Source organism: Oncorhynchus gorbuscha, linkage group LG01 (assembly GCF_021184085.1).
Source record: "Oncorhynchus gorbuscha isolate QuinsamMale2020 ecotype Even-year linkage group LG01, OgorEven_v1.0, whole genome shotgun sequence".
In the NCBI taxonomy this organism is placed as follows: domain Eukaryota; kingdom Metazoa; phylum Chordata; class Actinopteri; order Salmoniformes; family Salmonidae; genus Oncorhynchus; species Oncorhynchus gorbuscha.
This window is the reverse complement of record NC_060173.1, coordinates 55,374,265-55,389,043: the sequence shown is the minus strand read 5'-3', so window position 1 is coordinate 55,389,043 and position 14,779 is coordinate 55,374,265. Positions and strand designations below refer to the sequence as shown.

General features: G+C 41.2%; 1 protein-coding gene across 2 annotated transcripts in view; it reads left to right on the top strand.

Annotated features, from left to right (window-relative positions):
* Window positions 1-524: 524 nt before the first annotated feature.
* The window catches only part of ptpn9a (protein tyrosine phosphatase non-receptor type 9a), a 40,938-nt gene continuing 26,683 nt past the window's right edge, over window positions 525-14,779 (top strand). The window contains exons 1-2 of one of the 2 annotated variants that reach the window (XM_046357350.1): window positions 525-1,038; window positions 13,712-13,855. In XM_046357350.1, coding sequence (XP_046213306.1) covers window positions 1,006-1,038; window positions 13,712-13,855 — 177 coding nt within the window. In that variant the 5' untranslated portion in view covers window positions 525-1,005. Of the gene's footprint in view, window positions 1,039-1,312; window positions 1,450-13,711; window positions 13,856-14,779 lie in introns of those variants that run through there. The other variant, XM_046357360.1, reaches the window with a different exon arrangement.

Sequence of the window (14,779 nt, the reverse complement as noted above, 5' to 3'; positions counted from 1 at the left end):
GGCCATGTACTCTTATAATCTCCACCTGGCACATCCAGCAGAGGACTGGACACCCCTCAGAGCCTGCTTCATCTGTTTATTTTTAAGTTCCTGCCTTTTCTAGGGAATTTTCTTGACACCATGCTTCTACATCTGCATTGCTTGCTGTTTGGGGTTTTAAGCTGGGTTTTTGGATAAGCACTTTGTGACATCTCCTGATGTAAAAAGGGCGCTTTAAATACATTTTATTGTAAAATTCAATCAACTCAATCATCGCAATAGACACTATTTATGTTCACTATAACTCCAATATTGTCAACATACCAGCCTGAACATAGTATTTTTCAATTAGTGGTCTGTATATAATGTTTTTTTTTTTAACACGTGTATATATACACATACACACACATAAATTCCTTCTTAAATGTTGGTTATAAACACCAATCTTTTGAATGAGTTATCAACCTCGCAATGTTTTGAAATACAGGCTTTTATTTTGAAGGTACCTCATTACCATAGAAAAGTGACGTCATTTAGTGCTGCTGGCAGAATAGTAGTCCAGGCGACGTACGTAGAGAATAAAAGATTGAACACCATGCCTTTTGACTTTACTCTTGATTCTTAGCAAAGGTGGGTGACTTTACTGGCTGGACAAATGGGTCAAATTCGATCAACTGTGATTCGTCCCAGAGGAACCCCAAACTGTTGAGGACTAATTTCTTCAGTACTCGAGAAGATTTGACACAACAGCGATTTTCGCTCATGCATGAGTATTTTGATGGAAGATTCCATATAATTTCTTATTCGACTCAAACAGGCCAGGCGAACAAAAACCGGATAAGCTTTCCATTTCTATATGAGGAACATTTCAGTTTTGTGAAATGCCAGTAACCTAGGCAAAACCGGTTGATGTACTGCCCGGTACGAGGATAGAACTGTCGTCGTTTACCTTTACGAAAAATAAGGGAAAAAAGGCCACCAAGTTAAAGAATTAAGCTGTCAAAATCTCAAGAACGAGACTGAAGAATGGCAGCCAGTTTGTCAGCGGAGGAAGAACAGGTAATTTTGAAAACGATGCAAAATATTTGATCATCTATACCGCGGTAAGAAATCCTATTGTTGTGTGTCAAGTAAGTTGCATTCCAGGTAGCCTACCATAGCCAGAATCCGACTTTCGTTCATTTTTTTCTCTCTAGTCTGAATGGTGTGGTACAGTATGCTAGCCCAATAATTTACTGTTAATACGAGCCTACCGTTACTGTAGCAGGCCATTGGATTCCATGAAAATAGAACGCCACGCATTGGCGTGAGTAACCGGAAGTGTTGTCGAATCCAACGGTTTGCTTTAGCATTAGCTAGCCTAGAATGCATTGCTGAAGACAATTGAAGTTTTAATTAAAATCTAGCAGTATTTAATTGTTCTCAATGTATAATTAGGAGTACAGCGCCCACTCCCATCCCTGGATTCAGGTACGTTTAACGAGCCATCACCCGCCGACTCCGCGGTGTCCTGATCACGGCACCCTGCAGTTCAGACCTTAAAGGGAAAATGTAATTACAACGGCCTTAATGTCTGACTCTGTAGGCTACCTACACCGTTGCAAGTTATGCTATTAAATGGTTAAATTGTTGCGACGCAGGCATCCCAATTACAAACATTGTATACATTTATGGCGCAGGCCTTTACATAGTCGCATACTTTGGCGATGCTTCTAACAGGACAACTCAAAATATTACAATGGATTGTTTATGATGTATTATAGCTATTGAAAAACACAATTGAAACTTGATTTCCGCGAATGTAGACAGTCTATCAAATGCTATAGCATTACAAACGAACAGTATAAGGGGCGGCAGGTAGCCTAGTGGTTAAAGTATTGGTCCAGTAACCGTAATGTTGCGAGTTCGAATCCCCGAGCTGAAAAGGTAAAAATCTTCGTTCTGCCCCTGAACAGGGCAGTTAGCCTACGAACAGTTGGTTGTCATTGTAAATAAGGATTTGTTCTTAAATGACTTGCCTAGTTAAATTAAATGAGGGCAAGAATCTCAAAAGCAATGGTTTGTGCACACGCTTTATATTTGCATTGATGCACTTAGCCCACACATCCCATGCCACACAACAACAATATGGCTAGTACAGGTCAATATATCTATGGCAGGGAACTGATTATATAATGATAGGCTATATATTGCTAGAGTGGTATTTGTTCATATGATTAACATTTATCCACAGCATAAAAATGAGCTGGTATGCTATAAAGGCTGATGTCCCTTTTTCCAGCCTGTTGCTAATGATGCCTTTTACACTTTCCAGGCCCTAATCCCATTTCCCATTCCCCGTGGCTCATCTGGCCGGCAGGCAGTAAGTCTTATCTGGGGACTTCGTTTCCTCTGCGGGCCCAGCCATGGTGGAGGGCTGAACGCCTGTAGGCTGGGTTATTAGAACCTCGGTCTGGTTGTGTCCGGTTGTAACAGGAGGCCTCTGGGGGCCTGCTAGTATGGTGGAACTTCACTTATAGGCAGCTGTTAAAAACATTTCCACTGGAGTGATGCTGCTGTTGTGGGGATACTTTGTGTGTGTGTGTATGTTGGGGGAGGGGGCAGGCAGTCAGTCGGCTCCCAGGAAGCTTAACAGGAAGAAAGAGCGAGTGGGGGATAGAAAGAATGACGCACGAGACTTCCTGTTAGGATCGACTTGTGCCAAATGGGACTGAACGGAATAGGATGGCACTCTCCACATATGGCTAATGTCGGAAGTGCCTCAGCAATAATCATGTTACATATGAATCACCTTTAACATTTCTAAATTTAACAGCTCATACATTTGGCAATACTATAAGTCCTGGCTGGTTTCTTTTAGATTCTGGCCTGTATATCCTAGTAGTGATGCACGGTATACCAACGTTTCTGTAGTTCTTCAAAACGGTTTCTTGTGGCGTCTACTGATTTTGAGAGGATCAAGTCTATCAGCACAGCTGATCCTTTTATAGTGAGAGTACACCGTTCATGCCGCCTTGCCTGCCTGTGCTGCTTACTCATTGCTAGCTGTAGCCTGCCATGAGGAACCACTGATCTCACTGGGAGTCTGTACTGCATTGCCACTTATGCTGCACAGAAGTTAACAAACTTGAATAATGCAACATGGCATGTAGAAATGTTGAAACTGTTAATTTCTGACTGTTCCCAAAACGATGTCGAGTACAGGTTAGAACACTGCACACAATGGGAAAAAGATACTGATGGCTTTCCTTGCTAGCTTTCAGCTGAAGCCAACATCAATTCACTACATCTTGTACCTTGTTTGTGTATGGAAAGATGTGTTTTTGGGTGAACTTCCCCTTTAAAAACATCTGGGACATTTATAACACCTGCCTGGCTGTTTGTCAGTACCCTAGACAGTTTTTAGTTTAGGTCCGTTGTTTGAGCATTTCGATTTGTGGTTTTATATAAAAATGCTGAATTTTCTAAATGACCAAAAATGCATTTATGCCATTTTTTTTTTTTGTCACATGCTTTGTAAACAACAGGTGGAGACTAACAGTGAAATGCTTACTTACAGGCAATGTTCCTGCTAAGCTTTGTGTGTGCAGTAGCCCCGAGACTGACATGCTGAAATATCAGCCCACTGAGAGAAGCAACAGATTGTACTTCAATCAACTTTTCTAGAACAGTGGTCACCAACCTGTTGCTCACGATCAACTGGTTGATCTCCAATGCATTCCTAGTTGATCGGCAAACATTTCTGTAAAAAATAATAATGGAACAATGACGCTTTGAGTTCCTATTTTTTTTTAAATTCTCTCTGGCTTTTGCGGAAGGCGCACCCGATTCAGCTGGCTTGCGCTCCAGGAACGCAAACTGTTGCCATTTTGAACCATTTAATGTGTCTGACGGTAAAAACACTGCATTTCAGGTTGGCACAGAGATCAATCAAGTACACTATAGGCCTACCACTGGCCACTCGGATGGCTCCGATGACCGTGTCTGCAGTAATGTAGCAGGCATATAAGAAAGCTACAGCAAAGTTTATACTGAGATTTTTACAACCATGACTAGACTGTCCACGAATACAGCAAAGAAATGTTTTTATGAGTGCGTTCAAGTTCTTTTTTTTTGTATAAGCCATAAAATATATGTTCTTCCTATTTCCAGTCAGCACTACAACAAGCACTGCAGCAATAATGAGTAGGAAAGTGTAACTACGGTGCATTCGGAAAGTATTCAGACACCTTTTTCTACAACTTTAATATCACATTTACATAAGTATTCAGGCCCTTTACTCGGTGCTTTGATGAAGCCCCCTTTGGCAGCGATCACATCCTCGAGTCTTCTTGGGTACGACGCTACAAGCTTGGCATGCCTGTATTTGGAGTTTTAACCATTCTTCTCTGCAGACCCTCAAGCTCTCAGGTTGGATGCGGAGTGTCACTATTTACAGGTCTCTCCAGAGACATCTGATTGGGCTCTGGATGGGTCACTCAAGGACATTGAGACTTTTCCCGAAACCACGCCTGCGTTGTCTTGGCTGTGTGCTTAGGGTCGTTTTCCTTTTGGAAAGCCGATATGAGCAAGACCTTTTAAACAGGTGAACATTCCTCAAGGCTGTGGGGCTAGACTGATTACCAGGGCGTGTACTCAAAGCATGCACGGACCAACTGGCACGTGTCGACCGATTATGATTTTTCAATGGCGATTTATTGGAGGACCAAAAAAAGCCGATACCGATTCATCTGCATTATTTTTTTAGATGTATATTAATGATAATTACAACAATACTGAATTATTTTATCTTAATATAGTACATCAATAAAATCAATTTAGCCTCAAATAAATAATGAAACATTTTCAATTTGGTTTAAATCATGTAAAAACAAAGTGTTGGAGAAGGTAAAAGTGCAATATGTGCCATGTAAAAAAAGCCAACGTTTAAGTTCCTTGCTCAGAACATGAGAACATATGAAAGCTGGTGGTTCTTTTTAACATGAGTCTTCAATATTCCCAGGTAAGAAGTTTTAGGTTGTAGTTATTATAGGACTATTTCTCTCTCTACCATTTGTATTTCATTTACCTTTGACTATTGGCTGTTCTAATAGGTACTTTAGTATTGTTAGCCTTATCTCGGAAGTTGATAGGCTTGAAGTCATAAACAGTGCAATGCTTGAAGCACAGCGACGAGCTGCTGGCAAATGCAGGAAAGTGCTGTTTGAATGAATGCTTACGAGCCTGCTGCTGCCTACCACTTCTACAAACATGGAGCATTGGTACATTGTGGGAGGCAATCCATCTGTCTAGAGACTTTACGGATAGCGGACGATTATTGGGTGAAATTATATTAAATTGACTATCTCTTGCTTATCTGAACATGTGGCCATTCTCATGCTGTACCATTATTGTCGCAATGTAAGAAATCAACATTTCGAAGCATATATATTTTTTTGGGGGGTTACTGCTGGATGGCAATTTTCATGCTGTAAAACAGTAGCTCTGAAGATGTACCACTATCAGATGGTTTTGTTCCCCCGCCCCCCAAAAAAATCTATCAGACCCAGAACTTATCGGTCAGGCTCTAATATGAGTTCGGTCACTGGTGGTTCGTATAGCTTTCAAACTTGGCCAGTCTCTCATGTCTACTCGCTTGATATTGATCTCCTCTGGCCCTTGTTACAGCATATAGCCAGTCACCCCTCTCCATGTGAACCAAGGAACTCACTGAATATGATCCTAACTACTACTGTCAGGTACAGTCAAGTTTCTGCGCTTTCATTTGTCTATCTTAGCCTTTTAAGGAGACTCAACAGACTGGGCAGAGTGTATGGGAAGGCTGTGACCTGTTCCTAGAGCAAGCAGTCATTTTTGCTTTTCTGCAGATGGAGCGAGGATCCGTAAGAAAATGACTGTGAGGATGGACACTTTTTGCTTTTATTGCAACATGTGTAACCCAGCAGAACCACCATTTGAGGAACAACATACTGAATCCTCTACAATGTGTAAATATTTGCGTGTATCCTCTTGATTCACAGAATTTGCCTGTGCCAAAACATTTCTTCGAAGTAGAACATTTTGGGTTGGTGACACACAGGGTCCATAGAATACTTTTTTAGGAATCCATTCATGCACTTAGTTCACATTAATTAGAAAAGGTACCCATCTTGACGTAACAGGTCAGTAATGGGTCCAACTCTTGGTGCATGTTCAAGTTTGAACTGTGAAGGTTTAATGAACTGTGAAGTTTTGATGAACCAGACAGTTATTCTAGAGGTAGGTTACATTTTGAATAGTTTAGCCATGCACAAACACCTGTTTTTAGTCCCTCAATAACATTGTAATTTAATGGGCCTATGGGTGAGTCTGAGAGCATATTCGGTGTCCTTGAGTATCTCAATTTGTAGTGGTCCTTTATTGAATCCTGGTTGTTGGGCTCTTTTGGATCATGATAATAGCATGCCTTCATCTTCTCTGGGAGTCCAGGGTTCCTGGTGGTATTTTGAGTAGAGGCAGACTGGTATTATTGGCCCATTTGTTGTCTTTTACCCGACATGCACATAGTCGGGTAAAAGACAACAAATGGGCCAATAATACCAGTCTGGCTCTACTCAAAATACCACCAGGAACCCTGGATTCCCAGAGAAGATGATATATATATATATATATATATATATATAATTATACAATTGATATTTATCTAGGAAAAAACACAAAGATCATACTATTTAGAGCACTTTAAAATGTACTGATAATCTGATTTAGATATTGAGGCCCACCTCCTTTAAACACCACCTGCAACCAGAGGAAATGCTTTTTACGTGCGATTTCTAAAAGATCCAGGCCAATATTGTGACATTCTTGGATTTACCAGTTAAACGAATCAACTGATACACAGAAACAGAGATGAGAATGAAAGAACTACATGGTGAAAACACAATACAGCAACACTGTGCAATTTCTTTTTTTAACAATTACAAGTTGGCTTTCTACTCAGCTTTTAGCTGTTTTAATAGTGTAGGAGCCCTGACACTCACCAGTTTGTCTTCGAAAGCCTGGGCTTTGCAAGAGGAGGACTGTGGCATCCTGTCCTTTTTAGCTCTGCTCATCAGTAGCTTTTTGTATTCTTGAAGAGCCTGACTTGACTACCCCCTCTCACTGGCTGGAGAAGTGGAACTCTTGCTTTGAGCTTTCATTTCCCCCCTCGGGCTTCTGTGACAGCTTGCTGGTGCTGCCTGGCTGGGCTCGTCAAAGAGAATGTCCGGAAGCCTTTAGGGAGGACATGGATGGACCTAGAGGGCGTGCACGGTTAGATTGGTCTCTTTTTCTAGTTGAAACATGATATAATGGGGGTCTCTAGTGCCTTTTCACACTACTGTAGGTTTTACTACTGATTTAGTTTATTTGTTTATTTGTATCTTCATTAGATTTTGCAGCTACTCTTCCTTGGATCCTCAAAAAACAAACCATTGCAAGTAACAAAACACTGATAGTCCCACAAAGGTAAAATACAACGATATGCAAACAATACATCATAGAAAATACAGAACAGAATGAATATATATATATATAGTTTTATGAAAACCATTTTGTCCAAATGTGTTTCTTTTGAATGGATAATGGGGAAGTTTAAAGCTTTGAATTAGCTCCTTCAGGCCTGGTGTTTAGAGGGAAAGCTGGCATGATATGAGGGACAGGAAGTTAATGGTCCACCTTGACTATTGCCCCGTCAGCTCCAATAGCACATAGCTAATGTTATTTTTCATAGCATTCTTCTATAAAACATTTATGCACATCACTTTTTCTTTTAAAAACATTGATTCAAATCTCTACTCAACCTTGTAGTTCATAAAGAACACTTAGATAACTGAGCAGAGTGCTGAAATGGAATTGTGTTCACAGTTATGTGATTGGTAAATCAACAAGGGAGGGGGGGGGGGACAGTCCCAGGCAGTGTTCATGTATCTTAAGTACATTTTGCTTCACCATCTTGGTGGCCAAGGTGTCTGTTTGGTGTGCCCACATGGGTGTGTGTGAAATCTATATCCACAGGGCTCTACAGTGCAACCATTTTACTTGCATATAGCCTAAATGTTTTGCTGTGTGACCTGGAATTTTGCACCTAGACAAATTTGATAGATTCCAGCTTTATTACCCCATATTTTTAATTGTGCTCCCAAATGTCTTTGTGCTTACATTTTTCAATTTAGGCGCACACATTCTCCTTGTTTAAAATGTTTTTTAAAGTTTGCCCCTGTTGGTTCGACCTGGGTGGGGGGTGCTCCCTACCTGGCCATGGACCCCAAGTACCCCCCCCGAAACCATTTAGAGCCATATTAAAAATACGCTCCTGGTAACCCGTTCAATTGCCAGGTGCACGGCTGTCCATTTGCAATGTCTTACAATGGACATTTACCAACACGAATTGGACATGCTCTAATATACTGTAGAAATGCTCAATTGACTTGGCTCGTTGAACTCTGGATGGCCGAGCAGTGATAGTGGTTCCTGTCCATCACTCGTCTCCATCGCTCGTGTTGATTTCAGCCTGTCCATTTGGTGATGGTATATACATTGCAAATGTACACTGTCCATTTGCAATATAAAATGTGCAATGCCAATATATTATACTGTCATCAAGTCAGTCAAAGTCATATTGACAACTCACTTTGTCCAACTCTTTTTAATAGCCAGGATTCACATATTTCAGAGCTGGCCCTAAATTCATAGTGCCTTCTGTTGAAACCATAAACCTTCAAAAACATGGTTATATTCGTGCTGCGAGTCTGTTCTGACATTGTGTAGACCTTGCTGAGGCAACTGAGTTTCGGATTGATTAAGGTCGTTCAGCAACGACTGCGTTGCTACGGGGTCCATGAAAGAGCTATCGGACAAACTTAAGGCTCTGATTTTGGAACTTTTTAAAAATGTTGTCATTTTCACAACGTTCAAAATTAATTGAAGTTATTGCAAATGGACGAGGCTGTTTCTCGGCCTGAGAACCTAGAGCCACAACTCACCGACTTAAGCTCTAGAATCAAATCAAATGTATTTATATATCCCTTCTTACATCAGCTGATATCTCAAAGTGCTGTACAGAAACCCAGCCTAAAACCTCAATCAGCAAGCAATGCAGGTGTAGAAGCACGGTGGCTAGGAAAAACTCACTAGAAATGCCAAAACCTAGAGAGTAACCAGGCTATGAGGGGTGGCCAGTCCTCTTCTGGCTGTGCCGGGTGGAGATTATATAAGACCATGGCCAAGATGTTCAAATGTTCATAAATGACCAGCATGGTCAAATGGTCAAATAATAATCACAGTAGTTGAGGGTGCAGCAAGTCAGCACCTCAGGTGTAAATGTCAGTTGGCTTTTCATAGCCGATCATTAGGAGTATCTCTACCGCTCCTGCTGTCTCTAGAGAGTTTAAAACAACAGGTCTGGGATAGGTAGCATGTCCGGTGAACAGGTCGGGGTTCCTTAGCCGCAGGCAGAACAGTTGAAACTGGAGCAGCAGCACGACCAGGTGGACTGGGGACAGCAAGGAGTCATCATGCCAGGTGGTCCTAGGGCTCAGATCCTCAGAGAGAAAGCGAATTAGAGAGCATACTTAAATTCACATTCACACAGGACACCAGATAAGACAGAAGTACTCCAGATATAACAAACTGACCCTAGCCCCCGACACAAACTACTGCAGCATAAATACTGGAGGCTGAGACAGGAGGGGTCAGGAGACACTGTGGCCCCATCCGATGACATCCCCAGACAGGGCCAAACAGGAAGGATATAACCCCACCCACTTTGCCAAAGTACAGCCCCCACACCACTAGAGGGATATCTTCAACCACCAACTTACCATCCTGAGATGAGGCCGAGTATAGTATTACTAAAAATATTCATATTCATGAAATCACAAGTGCAATATTGCAGAACACAGTTTAGCCTTTTGTTAATCCACCTGTCTCAGATTTTAAAATTATGCTTTACAGTGATAGCAATCCAAGCGTTTAAGTTTATCGATCGCATGACAACATTAAGTACACTTAGCATCACGTAGCTTGGTCACAAATCAGAAGAGCAATCGAATGAATCGTTTACCTTTGATCTTCGGATGTTTTCACTCACGAGACTCCCAGTTACACAACAAATCTTCCTTTTGTTCCATAAAGATTATTTTTTTATATCCAAAATATCTCTGTTCGTTTGTTGCGTTATGTTCAGAAATCCACAGGAAAGAGCGGTCACGACAACGCAGACAAATTCCAAATAATATCCGTAATGTCCACAGAAACATGTCAAAATTTTTTATAATCAATCCTCAGGTTGTTTTTAAAATATATAATTGATAATATATTAACCGCAAATGTCTATCAGTAGGAGAGGGAAAACAATAGCTGTCCAAACACTGTTGCGCGAGCAACACTCATGTGACCACCTGACGCGATGTTATCTTTCTGGCTCATTTTTCAAAATAAAAGCCTGAAACTGTCTGAACTGACACCTTGAGCAAGCGGTAGGAAAAGGAATCTGGTTGATATCCCTTTAAATGGAGGCTATGGAACATGGCGTTTTCAAAATAAAGCAACTTCCTGGTTTGGTTTTTCTCAGGGTTTCGCCTGTAATATCAGTTCTGTTATACTCACAGACAATATTTTGACAGTTTTGGAAACTTTAGAGTTTTCTATCCTAATCTGTCAATTAAATGCATATTCTAGCATCTGGTCCTGAGAAATAGGCCGTTTTATTTTGGGAACGTTATTTTTCCAAACATAACAATAGTGCCCCTAGCTTCAAGAGGTTAACAGGAAGCCAGTGTAGGGAGGCTAGCACTAGAGTAATATGATCAATTTTTTGGGGTTCTAGTCAGGATTCTAGCAGCGGTGTTTAGCACTAACTGAAGTTTATTTAGTGCTTTAGCTGGAAAGTAGAGCATTTCAGTAGTCTAACCTAGAAGTGACAAAAGAATAGATGAATTTTTCTGCATTTTTGGACAAAGTTTCTGACTTTTGCAATGTTACATAGATGGAAAAAAGCTGTCCTTGAAACAGTCTTGATATGTTCGTCAAAGGAGATCAGGGTCCAGAGTAACGCTGAGGTCCTTCACAGTTTTATCTGAGACGACCGTACAACTAAGATTAATTGTCAGATTCAACAGAAGATCTCTGTTTCTTGGGACCTAAAACGAGCATCTCTGTTATGTCCGAGTTTAAAAGTAGAATGTTTGCAGCCATCCACTTCCTTATGTCTGAAACACAGGCTTCTAGCGAGGGCAATTTTGGGGCTTCACCATGTTTCATTGAAATGTACAGCTGTGTGTCATCCGCATAGCATGTTTTCAAATGACATCTCCAAGTGGTAAAATATATAGTGAAAACAATAGTGGTCCTAAAACGGAACCTTGGGGAACTCTGAAATTTACAGTTGATTTGTCAGGATAAAATATTCGGAGACAAACTGATATCTTTCCGACAGAAGATCTAAACCAGGCCAGAACATGTCCGTGTAGACCACTTTGGGTTTCCAACCTCCAAAAGAATGTGGTGATCGACTGTATCAAAAGCAGCACAAAGGTCTAGGAGCACGAGGACGGATGCAGTGCCTCTGTCTGACGCCATTTAAAGGTCATTTACCAAGTCAATGGCTACTGTAATGGCATTGAATAGAAAACTACAACAACAAAAAATCCTACTTCCTGAATGGATTTTTCTCAGGTTTTCGCCTGCCAAATCAGTTCTGTTATACTCAGACATTATTTTAGCAGTTTTGAAACTTTAGTGGTCTCTATCCAAATCTACTAATTCTATGCATATCTTCTGGTCCTGAGTAGAAGGCAGTTTAATTTGGGCATGCTTTTCATTCCAAATTCTGCCCCCTACCCTAGAGAAGTTGAGGGTTAATTCCACACTTATCGGGAGGACCTTAGCAACATTCCTGTGGATGCATTGTGCTTGTAACCTTAACGGTTCTGTTGCTGTCACCCAAAAGCACCTCAAATTTAGGTCAGGCTTCATTCCGGGCCTACTTTTGCACGGCCGCTGCAGTCAAACTAAGCGAGCTACATTCAAGTGGGGCATCAGGCCATCAGTCAATAAGATATCATTCTGACGCCTCGTTTAGAACTCATTTAGAAGCCAACTATCACATTTCAGAGCCGGCCCAAAGTTCACAGCACCTTCTGTTAAAACCATTAAAAAAACGTAGAACGTGTTATCTGCAGGTCCAGTTCTGACATTATGTTTAGGCCTAGCTGAAGCGACTCCTGAGTTCGGAGACCGAGCAGCGACCTTAATTAGTGCTGAAAATGCACTTTTTCCGGTTGTTGTAACAGGATCCCTGAAATGGCTATCGGACAAACTTTAGGGTCCGTCTCTGGGTCGAGGCGGTTTCAATGCACCTGGTCTTGTGATTTCTGGGACTTTACTAAGTGTTGTCATTTTCGGACCGTTCAAAATGAATTGAGTTATTGCAAATGGACTAAGGTGTTTCTTGGCCTGAGATTTTTTTTTTTTGAGCCACACAACTCACCGTGCACTACCGACTGAAGCTCCAGAACAGGTTTATAAAATGTCAGATCTCTAGGTCTGACGGTTCTTTGATAGTTTGAACACCGGTAACTATTGCAGGCTCTGTGTATGTAAACCCCACACTGTGTCACTCCACATTGACTGTGTGTATAGAAAATCACGTAGCCCATCGCAACCCGCCTTAACAGATTTGCCTTAACACACCGCAACTGGATCTAACTTTTTTTTTAAAGAAAAAAACACATTTGCTTAACCATCACCAAACGGACGTTGTACGATTTCTAGTAAATTACGATAGATAAATGGATGTTTCTATTTTTCCTTACACCATAGCTTTATGTACTTAGACTTGAAGCGGTCAAATTAGTGCTGTATTACCGTTTTCAACCTTTAATCCCAGAAAATGGGCGTTCATTCAAAGAGCATTGAGGCCTCGACGCCATCTTGTTTCTGGGCTAAAAGTACATTGGGCCAAACCTGTGTTCCCGAGTTTCGTCTTCGAAGTATTTTCCATTTTTACGAGAAACTGCCATGTACGTTTAATGGTTTGACCATTTGCAATAAGCAGCTAGTCGCCATCTGGAATTTTCCTGTACAGCAGAAAAATGTCAAAGAATTTAAACATCAGTCTCTCTGACATTTGGTTTGACTTCCTGGAAAACCGGGCCCTGGGGGATGACTTGAGGCAGTCGGCCTATTTTAATAACACCCGCAGACATCTAGTAAGGGACTGTACATTTGCAATGCCACTCGCGTCCCTTGTGTTGGTAGGTTTGATAGTCAGACCTTATGGAATCCAGTTCTGATTTAGATTAATAGACCACTGTTGGAAGTACAGAAATGTGGAAGCAAGTGCTACTGTACCTATAATTTGAACTTTTTAAAATGATGCTATCCCCACCCCCACCAAACACCCCTTCCTAAGTAAACCTATGGTGGCACTTTAACGAGGAGGAAGGGCTCATGGTAATGGCTGTAACGGAATAAATTGAATGGTTTCCATGTTTTATACCATTACCTTTACGCCATTCCAGACATTATTATGAGCTGTCCTACCCTCTGTAGCCTGCTGTGAGATAGCATTTCATGTCATAGAAAGGTCATACATGCACCACTTCCTCATAGGATGTATCATGTTAAACTTGATTTTCACTTATTCTAGTCTTCATTTCTCCCTGGAGTGAGTACATTGTGTGTGACCATCTCTCTCTCTGTGTATTTTTAGGCTACCAAGGAGTTTCTGGAGGAAATCAACAAGTGGACCACTCAGCATGGAGTGTCCCCCCTGTCATGGGAAGTGGCCGTCAAGTTCCTCATGGCGCGCAAGTTCGACGTGCTCCGGGCCATCGAGCTCTTCCACAGCTACAGGGTGGGTGGGTGTGTGTGTGGGTGGGGCATGCCAGTGGTTGCTGAACTAAACTTTTTTTAGAAAGATTTATTTGAATTAAAATGTGTTTTTTTTCTTCCTACATTTGAGGGGGAACATCCCCCTCTTCCTCCCTGGAAGAACCTCCTCTGGTCACATGCAGGTGTATGTGTACATGTCGGCGTGCACACATTTGGGCTTATATGATTGATGGCCATGACAGTGTCATAATGTATTTTCTACAAGTTATTTATAATTATTTTGTAAATGATTGAAGAATTTAAGAAACACACTTTCAAACGGAAGGAAAACATTTTTTTGACACTTATCTAGGTGTCATAACAGCCATAAAATAATGCAATATGTTACAGCGGGTGTAAATATAGTGTCATGAAAAAGTGAAGTTGAGTGTTAGAATATGCACTTTACTAGCAAAGTCTCCGGTAAGTGACAAAGTCCTTTCCATCTATGTAATGTATTACAGGTTATGGACAGGTGGATGACATGAGTTTGCCTCAACCCATGTGCTGAGCAGGTAGAGTTCAAGACCTACAGGCAGATGTGAGATGTAGACTACTGAGGAAGTTTTGCATCGGTCAGTAGCCTACAGAGTAATTTGAGAAGAGTGCAATTGTTAAACCTATGTACATATTCTAAACCGTGTAACAGTTTTATGTAGAATAAACCATACTTTCCATAATACTGTAGAAGCAGTGTTCAGTTAAGAACAAATTCTCATTTTACAATGACTGCCTAGGAACAGTGGGTTAACTGCCTTGTTCAGGGGCAGAACAACAGATTTTTACCTTGTCAGCTCGATTCAGTCTCGCAACTTTTCAGTTACTGAACCAACGCTCTAACCACTAGAGCTACAGTGCGCAAATGTGTAGGATAGACTATTGCGCAACAAACAACGCTATTTCTATT